This window comes from Anser cygnoides, chromosome 6 (genome assembly GCF_040182565.1).
Source record: "Anser cygnoides isolate HZ-2024a breed goose chromosome 6, Taihu_goose_T2T_genome, whole genome shotgun sequence".
NCBI lineage: Eukaryota > Metazoa > Chordata > Aves > Anseriformes > Anatidae > Anser > Anser cygnoides.
This window is the reverse complement of record NC_089878.1, coordinates 11,526,373-11,541,269: the sequence shown is the minus strand read 5'-3', so window position 1 is coordinate 11,541,269 and position 14,897 is coordinate 11,526,373. Positions and strand designations below refer to the sequence as shown.

The 14,897-nt window shown below is 40.7% G+C and overlaps 1 protein-coding gene across 11 annotated transcripts in view; it reads left to right on the top strand.

The window, feature by feature from the left end:
* AGAP1 (ArfGAP with GTPase domain, ankyrin repeat and PH domain 1) overlaps nucleotides 1–14,897 on the top strand; it is a 376,948-nt gene that overhangs the window by 281,335 nt on the left and 80,716 nt on the right. Inside the window, exon 16 of one of the 11 annotated variants that reach the window (XM_066999582.1) lies at nucleotides 4,423–5,300. The exons of the other annotated variants lie outside the window; for them this stretch is intronic. Within the exon in view, the coding sequence (XP_066855683.1) occupies nucleotides 4,423–4,433 (11 nt within the window). The 3' untranslated portion in view covers nucleotides 4,434–5,300. Of the gene's footprint in view, nucleotides 1–4,422; nucleotides 5,301–14,897 lie in introns of those variants that run through there. 11 annotated transcript variants of the gene reach the window in all.

The following is a 14,897-nucleotide window of genomic DNA, read 5'->3' as shown; positions in this document are numbered from 1 at the left end:
CTTTGCTGTTAGTTTCCCCCCCTAGCTATGGCCTGCAGCCAAATTTTATTTTAAACTTCCATTTTTAATTTATCCTTTTTTTTAAACAATCCCCTTTACACCACTTATTTTCATACCTCAGTGGCAAGTTACAGAGGGGATTTTTCAGAGCACTCACCATTTGTCCACGCGTATTTTGTGGAAGTCAATATGAATCAAGACCAGCTGGGTATCAAAAGCCTTTGAAAATCTCTTTCTAAGTAGTTAATGCATGTATGTTTTCTTTCTCCTGGTGAGCTTATTTTCACAAGTCACTGGAGCCTGAGCCTGTGTGGTCCTGGTCTGCAGGGAGACTTTTGAAGCACAGCAAGCAGTCGGGAATTTGCAGTTGTTGTGCACCTTGCCCTGAAATCCCTCTTCTGATTGGAGTGAGGAGTACGGGGCTCCTTTATCTGTCTGTTTTCTCTTGCTCTTCTCCTTCTCTTCCAGCATCTTAACATGCTGGTCTGAAATCCTTTTACAATAACTTTACAAAACTGCCTCACTTCATATAAATGGGATAAACATGATTTGAGAAGGGCAAGGACTAACTGATGAGCAACACCAAATCTTACATGGGCGGTTCTTAAAAGTAGCCGTGAGTGCCGACATCTGCTATTACAGCCTTTCTATCTTGACGTTAGCACATTAGCTTTTGTTGACCTGCCCTATCATGCTGCATGTCTTCTGCCATGGGCACCCTTTGGGGTTCACAGTTGCCTGAGTGGTTTTAAGCTGTCTTGGGTGGGCCACAGCAGTTATTAAATTCTTTTATCTTTGAAGTATCTCAGAGCACAACCCAGTGAAAAACTACTGATGGCCACAAGAATATAATTACAGCTGTATACACAGCCATGTTTGAGAGGAACTCTGGGGCACGTTCAACAGGTGACTAATCTTCCTGGCCTTTGAATTCGTAGCAAGGTTGGAGGAGATGGTTAGGACAACCAGCCTTATCTGCCAACAGCGAAGGAGAAGCAATGACACCTGCTTGAGCTCCCTGCCCCTTGAGAAGAAGGGTGTCTCAGAAAAACAAGTACATGTTGTAGATGTCCGTAAAGTACTTTCTATAAAGACTAACAAAGGAAGGAGAGGTGGTTTTGTTGTTTTGTTCTGTGAGTGCTCATGTTAGTGCAGGCCAAGAGTCATGTTTGGTAGACTTTGTTGTTGACCATAGTGGTAGTGTTGATCTCTTTGAGGTTGCAGTGATGCTGAGCAATGGGAATACTTCCAGTCCCAGGACAACCTGTGTCACAAGCCAGCCTGCTGCTAGGGCAGGGTAGTCAGGTGCTTCAGGTAGTTACATGTTTTTCTCCAAGGTGGGGAAAGTAACATTTTCATGACTGTCTCGTGATGTGCAGTAGTTTTCAGGTCAGTAATTCAGGCTTTTCTCAGGAAAGGCTGAGTTTCTCTTTTCTTCCATGCTTATCTAGAAATCTCCCCAGTGACCTGGCAGATTTCCATGTTGATTTTTTTTTTTTCCTCCACACTTGCAGTAGGCATAGATTTAAACCGTCCTAGGTGTTTGTCTGGATTACTGCAGTTTTGCAGACTGATCCAAATTAAACAGTGTAAGGACGATGTTCTGAGAGATGCATGCTTAGCCTTAGCAACTCTGATCAAGTTTCTGAGATAAGGCGGGTGACAGTGAACATGGGGTACAGAAAGCTGTGTTGATAATTGTGGAAGAGCTACATCTTCCTTCTTTCCTTTGTTCTGGAAGTCCTGAGCTCATTGTGAAGAGGAGGAGGAGGATTCTGCTGGTGTTACCTGCCTGGTGTTATCAGGCGGTTATGGTGGGCCAGAGTTAAATGACTTTGGGTAATTCTAGTTTTTATGTTGCTTTCCTTTGAGCCCAGGCATGTTCCAAGTGTCAGCTTTCAAACAGAACTTCTGGGTTCCTGCATTTCTGTCTGTAGCAGTGAGTTTCAGTGAGGTTCCGTCAGGTTCAAACCTGGTCTTCAGCCAACTGTAGCAATTTTGCTACATTTCTCAGTCTTTTTTTATTCTTGAACGTGCCTGCTTTGATCATTGACCTCTGCCCAAGTATTCAGGTATCACGATGATGGACACTAGCGTGCCCAGGGTGGTATTAGCCACTCCAAGGACTGATGCTCATCTCTTTTATACCCTTCTGCAAAGCCCATGCCGAATCTTTCTCCATGCTATGTGCAGATGCACAGCCCTCTCTTTCTGGGATTGATTCTTTCACGTTACTTTATTTCTCTTCCTACTGGTTTTCTAGGAGGGAGGTTGCAGCAACAAGAATGTTAAAGCAGCTGTGCTGCAGTTGGGTGAAAATTAAAATTCAACTCATATTTTGGAAAATCAGGTTCTTGTGAAATTTTCCCAAGTGCAATGAAAACCAGAGAGAAGGGTTTTTTATTTCTCTATACAAGACTTGTCACTGAAAAAAAATCCTCTGTTTTTGAGGGTAACAGCAGGAATGCTTACATTAGGCAAGGTGCCAGAAACCAACAGTGTTTTTCCCACCATGCTGTCTATACTTGCTCAGAGCAGGATTGTACAGTGCTGTGTTTCAAAGAGGAATAGCTTCTCAGAGCCCGGTCTGTTTTGGTACCCTTGTGCTACCGCAGATATGGAACAGCCAGTGATAATAGGAACGTTTTTCAGCTTGAAAACAAGTAGAAAAAATGAAAAGCTTTCCTGTAAGTACTCTTCACAGAAACATATTTGCCAATGTTTTATTTTTCTTACTCCTGTTAGGATCTGTTTTTTAAGACTTCATGGCTATGGCAGCTTCAACCTGCCCGCTTTCAATCCATGTCAGAGCTGCAGAAAGCCCATTTCAAGAGCTATAGAAAGCTCAAGGCATGGTATCATCAAGTCTGGATGATCAATACTTTGCAAGTGTTTCCATGATTAGAGCTCTGGCCAATGGGGCCAACTTTTCAATCTGTTGTAGGTGCCGTCTGACTGTGTCAGACGGGTGTCAGACGGGTCAGATGGGTGAACATGTTCCTTGAGTCAGGCAGATCCAAATCAGCTGCAGGCGGGGTGCTCTTAATTTAAGTTCTTTCCCAGCAGTGTAGGCAAAATAAGTATAGCTTGGTGTTCCCCTTTGTGCGGACGTAGCCTGAGAAAGAGGAATTGATGGTGGAGTAATAAATGTGATTAATGGCTTGGTAAACTTTCCAAACTGTATTTTCTCTGCAAATCCATGTTCCACATTCTTCTTTATCGCTGGTTTCTAAAGAACATGTGAAGGACAAGGAGAGTCCTTTTATGTTTCTTTTTAGAGCTGTTTTCTTAACACAAAGATGGTTTGTTCTCTGCCCCTTGTAGAAGTGATTGTTTTTCCCTGTGCTTCTCTGATCCCTGCAGTCTAGCCCTATCCCCGAGGTGTACACTTCCTGGCTGGTAGCTTAGGATGAACCCAAGTTTACTGATAAATTGTGGGTTTTGTTTTCCTATGGTGAATTAATATATGTATTTGAAAAGCTTGTGTTCTTCTCTACCATGTTTTACAACGCTGAATTCATTCTTGTTGTCTGAATCTCAGGGAGCATAGAAAATGAGATAGTTGCATTTGAAATGAAAATATGTTTATTTGTTTTCTGTGGCTGCAAAAATAGGGCTTAGTTGGACCTTTGTACTTTCAGCAATAAGCAAAAAACTTCACTGCTTTCATCTAGTTTGTCAGTTCAGTGGGGACTTGAGTCCAGGAAGGTAAGACAATGTGCAAAAAGCCAAGGGAGACAGCACTTTATTCACAGGACGACTTGTCCTTTTTCAGGCATTCCAAAACCAGAATGGCAAAGCAAAATAGGGAAATGCAGGTCTTAGTGTTTGTATCTGGAAACTGTATAACAGCTGAAAAATTGACATTTTGTGTAAATTGAAAGCAATATAGCAGTTAACTGACTGTGTAGTATATGATGCATGAAAAAAAAAAAAAAAACTGTGCATTTTACCTGCAGCTTCTCACCCTAAGCTTTCCTTAGTCTAATCCTTCAAGTTTCCCCATGATTTACCTGCTGGTGTTATTTGTGGAACTGATTTAAATATGCTTGGCTCTGTAAACAGGTCAGTGCATAGTCTTCTCCAGACAATTTTAACATACTTCCCTTGGGTGCAGAGTTCTATTCAGTGTGCTGTGGTTACACTGAGCTAAATGGAAATATCTCTATCCGTGTATACAAAAGTGTTAGTTGGGAGTTCTGGAAATTTAGTGGAGACACCTCTGAGACCTGCTGCATGGAACAGATGAAAACAATGAGCTGCAGTGTTTGTGGGAGAGTAGATTCTTCATTTGACAGCTGAACTTGGCATTGTTAATGCTAATATTTATTTATAATCCGTTGAATTAAGAACCATGACAAAGGAATATATATTTTACTTTGTGCTCTTTATTTTTTTTCCTGGCTTTTTATGGTCTGGAAGAAACCTTCTAACGTTGTCAGAGGACAGCATGTTCAGAAACCTTTCCAGCACAAAAAGTCACAGCATCGTCACTCCCTGTTCTCTGGAAGGAAGATGTGAGACGTAGTATCTTGACCTGCAGCTGCGATGAGGGCAAAGCTACTCACCTATTAAAGAGTTTGTAACCTTTGGAACAAATCTGTTAGATGGATTGCATTGCTTCAAGTAATGCTGCCACCAAAACTTCAAGTAAAAGCTCTTTCCAGTCTGTTAAAGGGTAATTAAGTATACTGCTGAGGTTGTACAAGTAAATAGATGTTGCCTTGTAGGAACTCCACAAAAGTTACTCCTGGTAATCTTGTCATCCTAGTTATTTTACCTGGTTCCTGTAAATTATATATCAATGATTACAACCCAGTGTGCAATAGGAGTAGATACGGAGGTGTTCATGGAAGTGTTATTTCAGTAAGAAGGAATGTTTTTGATACTTGTCTGGAGACACTGAGATGGGTAAACATGAAAATGAACTAAAACTTTACTGCTGTATGGCATTAAGGGGGAGTTCTCACCTTTACTCTCCAAATATTCCAGTGGCCTACATGTGGACATATGAATGTTAATTAAAGCTAGGTCAATTCAGAAGCTGTTAGTAAGGTAGCTGTCGGTCCATGCCGGCTGCACAGCCCGCCCGGCACCTCACCTGAGTGCTCAGCCTGTGCTGGTAGCAGCAGCCCAGGGTCAAGACTGCGGACAAGTCAGCAGAGGAGATCAGTTGTTCCTTAATTGTTTTCATGCCTGGTTTTTTTGCAGTTACACTGCACTTAGTGATATCTTAACAAGATTTTATCCTCGCAAAAAAAAAATAAAAGTGCAGACCCGTGTCATGCACGGCAGTAGTAGCTTTCAGTCCTATATTTATATGCATCTCGTGATGCACGGTTGGTGAGAGCAATTTGTTTCTATTTCTGGTCTCTTAAGTGCCTGAAGTTTATGAAGTAAATGTTCCATAGTTTTCAGAAAGAATGCTGTTCTGCAGTATTTGAAGTGAGATTGATACAAAAGGGGCATTTTGACTGCAGTGTTGGTTTTATTTAGTATTAAAAAATGAAGCAAAAACCAGCACAATATCTAACTGCATTTTCTTTCTCTGTCTACATGGGAACTTAATCAACAGGATGTAATCATATGTGTTGTCTGTAATGCCAAAAGCTTGTTTTGATTTAAGCGTACGGCGGCTGTCTCAGAGGTTACCACCTATTCAGTGTCAAAACATCCTTTAGTTGTTATTCCACTGTTCATCAGTAACTTCATTCACTGCCTCGTAGGAGATACAGCACTGGACAATTGCTGTACACCTGAGAAACAGGAGGGCAGAAATTAATAAAATCTAGACCGAATCTTCAGAGACTTACTTTCAACCAAGGCATAAAGGTCACTTGTTGGGAAACCTTCAGCCTTAGTCGTCACAGCCTATCTGACATGAAAGGTTTGCTGCTGAAAGACATTTATGTTGATGCTGAGGAGTGAAAGACAAGGGAGGTGAAGCTCATCTATTGTTTTAACCTACTTCATTGCAGGCTAAACAAGTTGAAAGATTCCTTCTTCTTTTTAAAACTGCTGCTAGCTCAGGGTCGGAAGAGGCTGCATGTTCCGCCTACCTGCTTGAAAGGAGAAGTGGCGCAGTGGTGGTCAGCAGAAAAGAGGATTCTGGAAAGGATGAGGCCCAGAATGAACTGGTGGAGGTTGCACGCACTAGTGTATCTGGATATCCGGAGACAGATAAAGCTTTTTTTTTTCCCTACATTTCAATGAAAAATGGCCCCACTCTCAGTGCAGTAGGTGTGCTACGTTGTGATGACAGAGGTATCCTTATACTGTGTATCCTCAGTGTAAGTGCTGCACTGTGTTATGTCTTGGTTTCTCTGGAAAAGAAGTTTTAAGTAGCTTTATAAGTGAAAGAAACCAAGTGACACCTTAGTGTTTTAGGCTTCAGGTAATGAGCGTGTCTCTTAGAGCTATGCTGTCAGCCTGAGACGGAGATCTTGATTAGGAAAAAGGTTCCTGATGTTCACAAGATGGTGTTTTACAATATGCCAAGAAGTACTTGTAAGATATTAATACTGTTCCAGTAGTTAGTCCCATTTTGTTACTTAAGTGTTTATTCTAAAAGCTATTTGCCTATTTTTCTAGAGAGTAAGACTATGTAATTTCATTATTAATCTATATACCTAAGTTAAAATTCCTAAAAAATATAAACCAAGATGATTATGCATTCATTGTATTAAATATAACTTATCTCCAGATCACCACAATACATGAAGTCTTGAGCCAAGGTGTTTCAATTTAACTGAACAGGCTATTTCGGTATGGAAGAAAGATTTAGTTTATGAAAAATTTGTTGTCCTCAGCTTTCTGTGCATTTGGGTTCATCAGCTTGTTTGGAAGTCCTAAGCAATTTCATTCAGAGGACCTTAAGCAGCTAAAACAGAACTACCATCTGTACTAGATCAGACAAATATGATAAAGAAAAATACCTGAAGGTCTATTAAAATGAAGATTACAGCCTCCCCCAGGATGTCCCCAAACTGCATACTGCTATGGAAGGTATATCAGGGTGCATATTACTGTATATATGCGGTTCTTTTCTATAGATATCCCCTACTAGCTGCTGATTAAAGCATGGCAGACTAGATGGACCTCATGCTGTGATCTGTGGTGGCCCTTAGTGTGCTCTGATTCTCCACAGAATTCTTTGTTAAATTGAAGTTTGCCTTAGAAGGCACAGGGTATATTGCAGGCATGCTTTTTTGTTTATAGCATGTAACATGAAATTAATGACAATGGCTTGATTGCAGAGGTTGGCCATGTATATCTCAAACCTGGAATTCAAGGGGGGATGTAGTCAGTGGGTCTGATCTAGCCCTAGGTGTATGAAACATGCTTTTGGCATTATGCTACGAAGAACTAGGAATCAAGGAGCACACATACAACAGAATCTAAAATTCAGAAGTTAGTCATCTGTTAAATAATAAATAGAACTAAATAAAACTAATAGAACTAAAACGCAGGTGATTTAGTCAGTTACGGATAAGCACTGAGGAATATACAGTGCTACTCAGCATGCTGGTAGGGCTAAGACCTGGTCTGAGCATGGAGTGCCCTCAAGTACGCCTTGTGTACTCAGCCTCCTTGCGCTAGGCCCGAGGAACTGCCTAGCCCATGAAGTGTTTCTCACTTCTGTGCAGTAACGGATGTTAGTCTCCACACACGGTGGTTTTCAGGGGTAGGTTGGGGTGAGCTGGGCATATTCAACCTGCCCTGGACCCCGCCTCGCAGTGGCAGCTCTGTGTGCTCACAATCGTTGTGCACCCCCGGTTCTTGTGCTGTCATGGAGCGTGTCGTTGCCGTGCGTTGGTGCAGCACGACGTGCTGGGCCGTGTGGAGCCTGGCATCGCGTCTTGCCCTCAGGAGGAGTCTCCAAATGGTGTGTGTTGGAAAGGTACAAACCAGCACTGGAGGGTGGGTTCCTGAAAGTGAGGTGCCAGGCGGGAGCTGTGGTGTGGGATTTGCTTTGCTGTAGACACAGATTGTCATGCAGTCACAGCAGCCTTAACCATTTGGAAAAAAGCAGAACTGGAGCAATTCCAGTTTTTATGCTATGTGGTGTCAGTGTCACACATTTATTTGCAAGACAACCCTTAACGGTAATGTAGACCTCCTTTTATTTCCAGCTCCTGACCGGTCAGTCATTTCAAACCCATGTTGTTTTTTCAAGTTTTAATCAAATGTTTGCCTTAAATTAGCTGTCAAACTCTGTGAGCAAATACTTTCTTTCCGTCTGTAGTCTATAGTGCAGATACACATGCTGTGCATGAGATGTTAGCAGTTAACTTGCTGCATGTTTGTTTTATACTCTGTGCTTTAATCTACTGTTTTCAGTCCCTCCACCTTTCTCTTTATAGAGATAGGCTACTTCTGAGGGATGTTATGCATTGCATGTAGTGTGCAACTCCAGTGAAAGGAGTAGGTAAAAAGAAAACTTCAACAGACCTCATCATTGACATTTTCCACCACTTCCCCCCACCCCCCAAAAAAAAAAAAATTAATAAAGGTTTCTTTTGTGAGTATGAGATGGAGGAAATTGGCCGTTTGTCTGTGAGGTAATAGGCTTTGGTGTAATATGAAAATCTATCAAATGATTAAATTCAATGACATTAAATCACAATTCATGAAAGGAGAATACTGCACAGTTTAATTCTATTTAATTTTTCAGGGGAAAAAAAAAAGCAAAAAAAAAAAAGTTTGAGTTTCTCTTAAGCTGATTTCTCTGTGCTCTTTCTTAAAAGTGCCTTTCTAGTTGCCACACAGTGATGTGATCATTATCTGTCACCTCGTCGCCTTGCTGCCTCAACACGCAGTAAAATACAAAAAAAAAAAAAAAAAAAAAAAGACCAGAGGAGCTTGTGAAGTATGACTTCCTATCCCAAGACTCATTGCCTGCGATTCGTACCGCTTGACAGTAATGATCTTATTACAGTACTCTGGACCTTGAAGAGATTTCATGAGGAGAGTGAAAGGACGTGCCTCCATGTAATCAAGTGGCGCTGAATATTCCACGCGTTTTTGATCACACACTGATTGGGCACAGTTTTAGCCCATCTTCTAGTCAATTATGCATGGCCCCTTGTGCTCCTGTGATAGTCAGAAACATTGATAGCTGTTGTCTGGGCTTTGGCAGCCAGCCAGTGGTTTGAAGTGCCTTACGCACAGTCATTCCAGGATAAGTGCTTTTTAGTTGGAATTGATTACCTTTCTTTAGGTTTTGCTTAATAGCAAAACTGTATTGGAGAGGGCTTCAGGTGAAAAATGGACATATTAGCCATTTAGAGTATCTGAACTCCTAGTCAATTTTTAGCTTTCCCCTGTTTCCATCTAATTTATATTTAATGATGTAACGTTTGATAATGTTTAAGATATTTCATTTCAGTTGCTGCTGAGCACACATGTTGAGCACATGTTAAATTATAGTGTATCAATTTTCAGGTTTTCTAAATTAATCCAGTTTAACCTTCAGACTGCAAGAACGTGTCTCTTTTGGTGCCTGTTCTAGCAAGCATTGGGTTTGTCTGCAAATGGCACAAAGATGACATTACTAAGCAGAGCGAGTGCTGTTTCGAATCCCATAATGAGGATAAATCTGCATGCTTTAAAAGAAGCAAGGGAAGGGGTCGGTAGCTGGGTGCTTGGTTTACATTTTCTTGTCTTAGAGGCTGATTAGGCTTCTGTTAATTTCTTGCCTATAAAAATGTCACATCTTTCTTAATTCAGATTCCTCCTAAAATGAGAAGACAATCCTGAAAGACGTGCATATCTAACACAAAGCACCGTACAACAAAATATTTAGTCCTAAGTGATGCTTACTGTTCCACTACCACTAATCTGTTCTCATATTTGAATATCGTACAACATGTAATGTTGTATTCAGGGAATAAGGGAAGAAGGATGCTTTTTGCCAGGACTCTTCGCCCAGTAGCAACCTCATGTCTGCGCACACGTGTGGCTTGGAGAGAGCAAGGACTTTAAAGTAGGCTGAAGCACGACATAGTATCAGCCATGTGTCCGACGAAGAGCTCGCGTTTCTCTGGGTTGGTATTTGCTAGTCATGCTGTGGCTGTCAGTGAAAAGAGCCAGTCAAAGCACTCCGGTGGCACCCCAAATTTCTTTTTCTGTATGTCAGCATAATTCTGCCCTACCTGTCTACTGCTCGCTGAAATAATGGAGCAGTCCTGCAAAAGGCATTGCAGGCTTTCAGCCTTTTCTGTCGGTGTTTCTGCCTCTAAACACCTCCCTCAAGGGACTGCTTCATTCTGAGGTCCAACAGAATTTACAGCATGGCTTCAGCAGGTGAGATTGGAGCAAAAGCTCAGTGCTCCTTAAACTTGCAAGTGACGTTCCTTATTGCCCCTCGCCCTCTTTTATTGCTTCCCTTTTAATTGAATTATAATTCAGTGTTTGTTTTTTTTCTGTTAGTGGTAAAACTAATCCTATGCTGGCCAATCCTACCCCTTAAAAAGCAGCTTTAAAATATTTTGGTTTCCTCTGTTCTTTAATATCGGTTTTGACTTCCCATTTAAGGGTCAAACCAGGATTAATAGTAAAAATAAAATAGTCAGTCTTGGTGGCTTTTTGCTCTTTTAAAGCTATTCAGTTTTCTCCCACTGATTTAGGGTTCAGCTGTTGTCTGAAACTCCATATTCTAGTTTGGGGGGGATTTGTGTGGTATTCTGTAGTAATGTTTTACTACTACTAGGCAACCCACAAGAGCCATGAGAATCAGGTTTTTTCCCTTCTCCTTTGGAAAAGAAATCTGCCCTCTAAATCCGTGTGTTTGGTGACTTCTGTGTGCTTGACCCCTGGCCAGCAACCAGCAAAGAGATATTAGCGTGCACAAACCTTGCCTTGCTTGGAGGAGGAGGACCTTAAATGATGAACATTTTAGTGGAAGAAGCTCCAAATCTTTGTCCCTAATGACTTTATTTAATTGGTAAGACTCAGTTTGTGCCTGCTACCAACTTTATCTATGCAGGTAAGTACTTCCTCTAGAGGATAGTTTTCTAAGGACTGGGAGAAGACCATGATGGAATGTGTTCCTTTGCAGCATAAGGTATCTTGCAAGCATCTCATAATCTGTTTAACACCATGGTGTATGCAGTGACATCAGCAGTTTGGTGAGGCTGATTCCCATTGAATGGGGTGCTGAAATGTGTGAAAAATCTGTTTTAAAAGAAAAAAAGAGTAAAATGGAAGGCAACCATGTGTTGATCCTCTCTGGCAGGCTTGAGTTTCCAGGGTACATCCCAGGGGAGGCTATGTTTGACGCTTGCTGGCATAAAGCTTGTCAGCCTCTACCGCCACATACACATCATCTTCATTGGTATTTTCTAACTGATACGGCATTGACTTGACTTTGACTTCCCTTTTGCCTCCTTCCCCGGTGCTTTGAATCTGTCTTTTTAATCTGGGGAGGAAGTGCTGCAGTTCGTGGTGATGGATTACAAAGCCAAGCTGGAGTATTTCTGACTCTGCTTCATTTGACAAGGAATTGGCAGCTTGCTCTGAGCTCCCTTTTTATTTCTTCTTCCCAAAGCTCCACCTCTTGGGGCTTCGGTGGTTGTGTGTGCAGTATGCTATTGTCATGCAAGGTGGTATTTCAAGGGGGAAGAACGGATGTTTTAGTTTCTAAATTATTATTTAAAAATTGTTAGTGACAGTAACTGGTTTGTAGTTATCCTAAATTGTCCCAAATGCTGATGCTTTTCAGCCAAGGTAATACTTTGTAGTGATAAACAAAACACCAAAGTGAACATGCCAAAAGACAACCTGAATGCTTTAAGCAACATATTTGTACATAAAAGTACAGTTCATGATTTACTTAACCTTAAAACTGGAAGCTATCCTATTACTTTGGGCTTAATATCATCATTGTCAGACACATAATTACTTTGTGGTTGGATGGCTGCCAGTCAGTAGGCTGTGAATGGGGAGTTATAAATAACTTTTTTTGAAAAACCAATTCAGATTTTATGGTGAGACATGCTGTTTATCACATGAATGTTGCGGTCTGAGCTTAGAAAGGTGGATTTAGTGAAGGAAATCATACAGTACTTATACAGTGACCGATACATGTCTTTCTGCTCATTAATGATTGTAAAAAACATTTTTGCAGTCTCTGTAGATGTCTCACAGCCAGTACTGTTAATTAAGTGACTTTTTTTTTTCTCGGCAGTCTTTATTTGGATCTTGTTTGGTTAAAGGATACGCTGAGTTTCAAATTCTAAAAGAAAAAAAAAATGAGTAGGAAATCATCAAACGTATTTTCCATTCCTGGTAACTCATTACCTTAGTCTCACAGTGCACTCTTGCCATGCGTCTTCCTCAGTTGCAGAGGAATGTGGGAGGTTGTTTCTAACATGACTTTACACAACTGGAAGAATCAGCTATCACCTGTAAGAAAATTTTATACGCTGATTTTCTTATTTCAACTTCAGCTGAAAGTTCCTGACTTTAGCATGTGAAGAGGAGGTGTTCTAGGTGTGGGGCTGACATTCCAGCATCACACGTGAGATGTAACCCAGCCACATGAGCTTCCTTCTCCATCCAAGGTCGAAGGAGTTGTGCAGTCAAAACTCAGTGTATAGGCACCTGTAAAACCATATATGAAATAGTTGGGTAATCATGGGATTTTGAGGAGAATATACTTTTTAGAAAAGGCATTGTCGAAATTCAAATCTGTTTCAATACAATCTATGTCTGTAGGTGGAGTCTCAGATGAGAGATTCCACTGAAATACTGTAAATAACAATTGTGTACATATTTGTCCATAGAGTATAAAGCTACAGATGCTAGCAAATTCAACGGTGAAGCAAATTCCTGCTTTCTGGTTTATTTGTTTTGAGCTAACCTGATTTCCTACTGTTTATGACAAAACACATACATTAACTCTCCAGTGCTGAATTTTTGGTATAAGATAAAATCATCTAAATTGATCCTTGCCAAGTATGAAACTTGTAATTTTCACTCAGAAGTAAAATATGTCAGTGAGATTTAAACTAAGCTCTCATCTGCTCATGGTAGGTAGTCCATAATCAAGCTATTTAAAATGTTACCAAGGATTCCTGAGGAATTATTTACAGAAAATCCACACTTGCTAGGCAGCGTACCCAAGTTCCATGGAGTACGTGAGGCCTCAATACTTATTTAAATCGGAACAAACCTTGTTGTAATAACATGGATTAATATGTGCTTAATTTAATTAATAGTAAGTTTAAAAGTAGATTAATGCTTGCCAGGTTACATAAAAAATCTGTTGTGAGGATCCATAGTGATTATTAGCAGAATGTGAAAATAGATGCATTTTTAATGATTTGTCTACTATTTATGGTTTCTCACAAGCTGTCTGTATACCATAAGATATCCGTTTGCCCACAAAACTCTAATTAATAATTAGGTCACCACTGCTTATAGATAATATTTTGATTCCCTGATGCTGAATGAGAAGGTAGAATGCGGTAGCAGACTTTGTGCCCTATGAAGGAATGGGATATACCTGAATTCTGGAGAGTTATTTCATTGCAGAAGTGAAAGCTTGGGCTTCAACCTGTGTGATGCTCTTAAAGAAAAAAAAAAAACATCCAACATTGGACTAGTAGAGCAGGTAAAGTCACTGTATTGTTTACTCAGTCAAGGCCTGTTATAGGTGATGGTGTTTTTACTCCAAGATCAGTGAGGTTTGGGACCTGCGCTGTTTTGTGGATATGTGGTTGTGAGCTATGGCTGACATTCCTGAGGGGAGGTCGCCTTCAGATCTGCTGCTGCAAACTGTACCAAAGATTTCCGGTGCAATGTTCTAGTTTATTGCTAGCTAAAGAGTACAAAATACGTTCCGAGCCATCACTTACTGTGCTGTGGTATGGAAAAACAGATATAGAGGAGACTGGAAGTAGGGTTTTGCTTTTTTCTTTACCATATCAATAACCGCCTTTAGTAATAAAAATTTCAATATAGTTGACAGGTTTTTTTCTTTTCTATATTTTATGAATGCTATTAAAAAGCCATTCCCCAGTAAACAGCTGATGACACTCAGAAAATATTTGCAAATAATCTATTAATAATGAACTCTTTATTCTCTTTCTGATGTACTTTTAATTCTTTGCTGGGAGATTTTTTTCCAGAGGCACTTGCAGTATTAGACTGCTGCTTCCCTGCCTGCAAGATACCAGCACGGCTTCTTCACCAGCTGGTTGGTATCACAGCTGGCTGCGTGATGCTTTCAGCCCATAAAGGCAGGGGCAGGTGGACTCCAATGGAAATGTTCACTTCATACAGGTGATCCCCATCATGAAGCCTGATAGCAAAGAAGTATAGAAAATAGGATGTAAAGGCAACTTCGCTTCTAATAAGATGATTTTCAGAGTTTTTCAGCTGTCAGTACAGCTCCCCAAGCAGAAGAAGGAGTGTGACCTTGTCACGCTACGCATCCTCTACGTGCTGTCTCAAGTGAATACAGCTCTTGTGTAAACCCTACTTTGTGGTTAATTGAAGTATTTCACCATCTGCAATTCCTTATACTAATGAAGAGGAAGAAGTTTCTTTTTTGCCAGAAATATTTCTTCTAGGCTTTTTCTTCCTCCACAACCTTTAACTGGCGTAGATGTTCTGCTTACATACCATCAGGTCCCGTAATTTGTCATAACGCTACTCAATGGCTCGTCTAAAAAATTTAAAGGGATGTTGTCAAGGTTGTTAGGCCCCAAGTTACCTGCAATACTTTTGGAAAAAAAAAAAAAAAAAAAAAAAAAGATTGACATAAACTGTCCCCCAGAGCCTGAGCATTTTCACTGCGTCCAAAAAGAAAGCGGCGGCTGGGATAAAATCCGAAATGACTTTTTGAGCAACACAGAAACCAAAAGGTTGGTCTTTGAGGCTTTGCTTGTGAA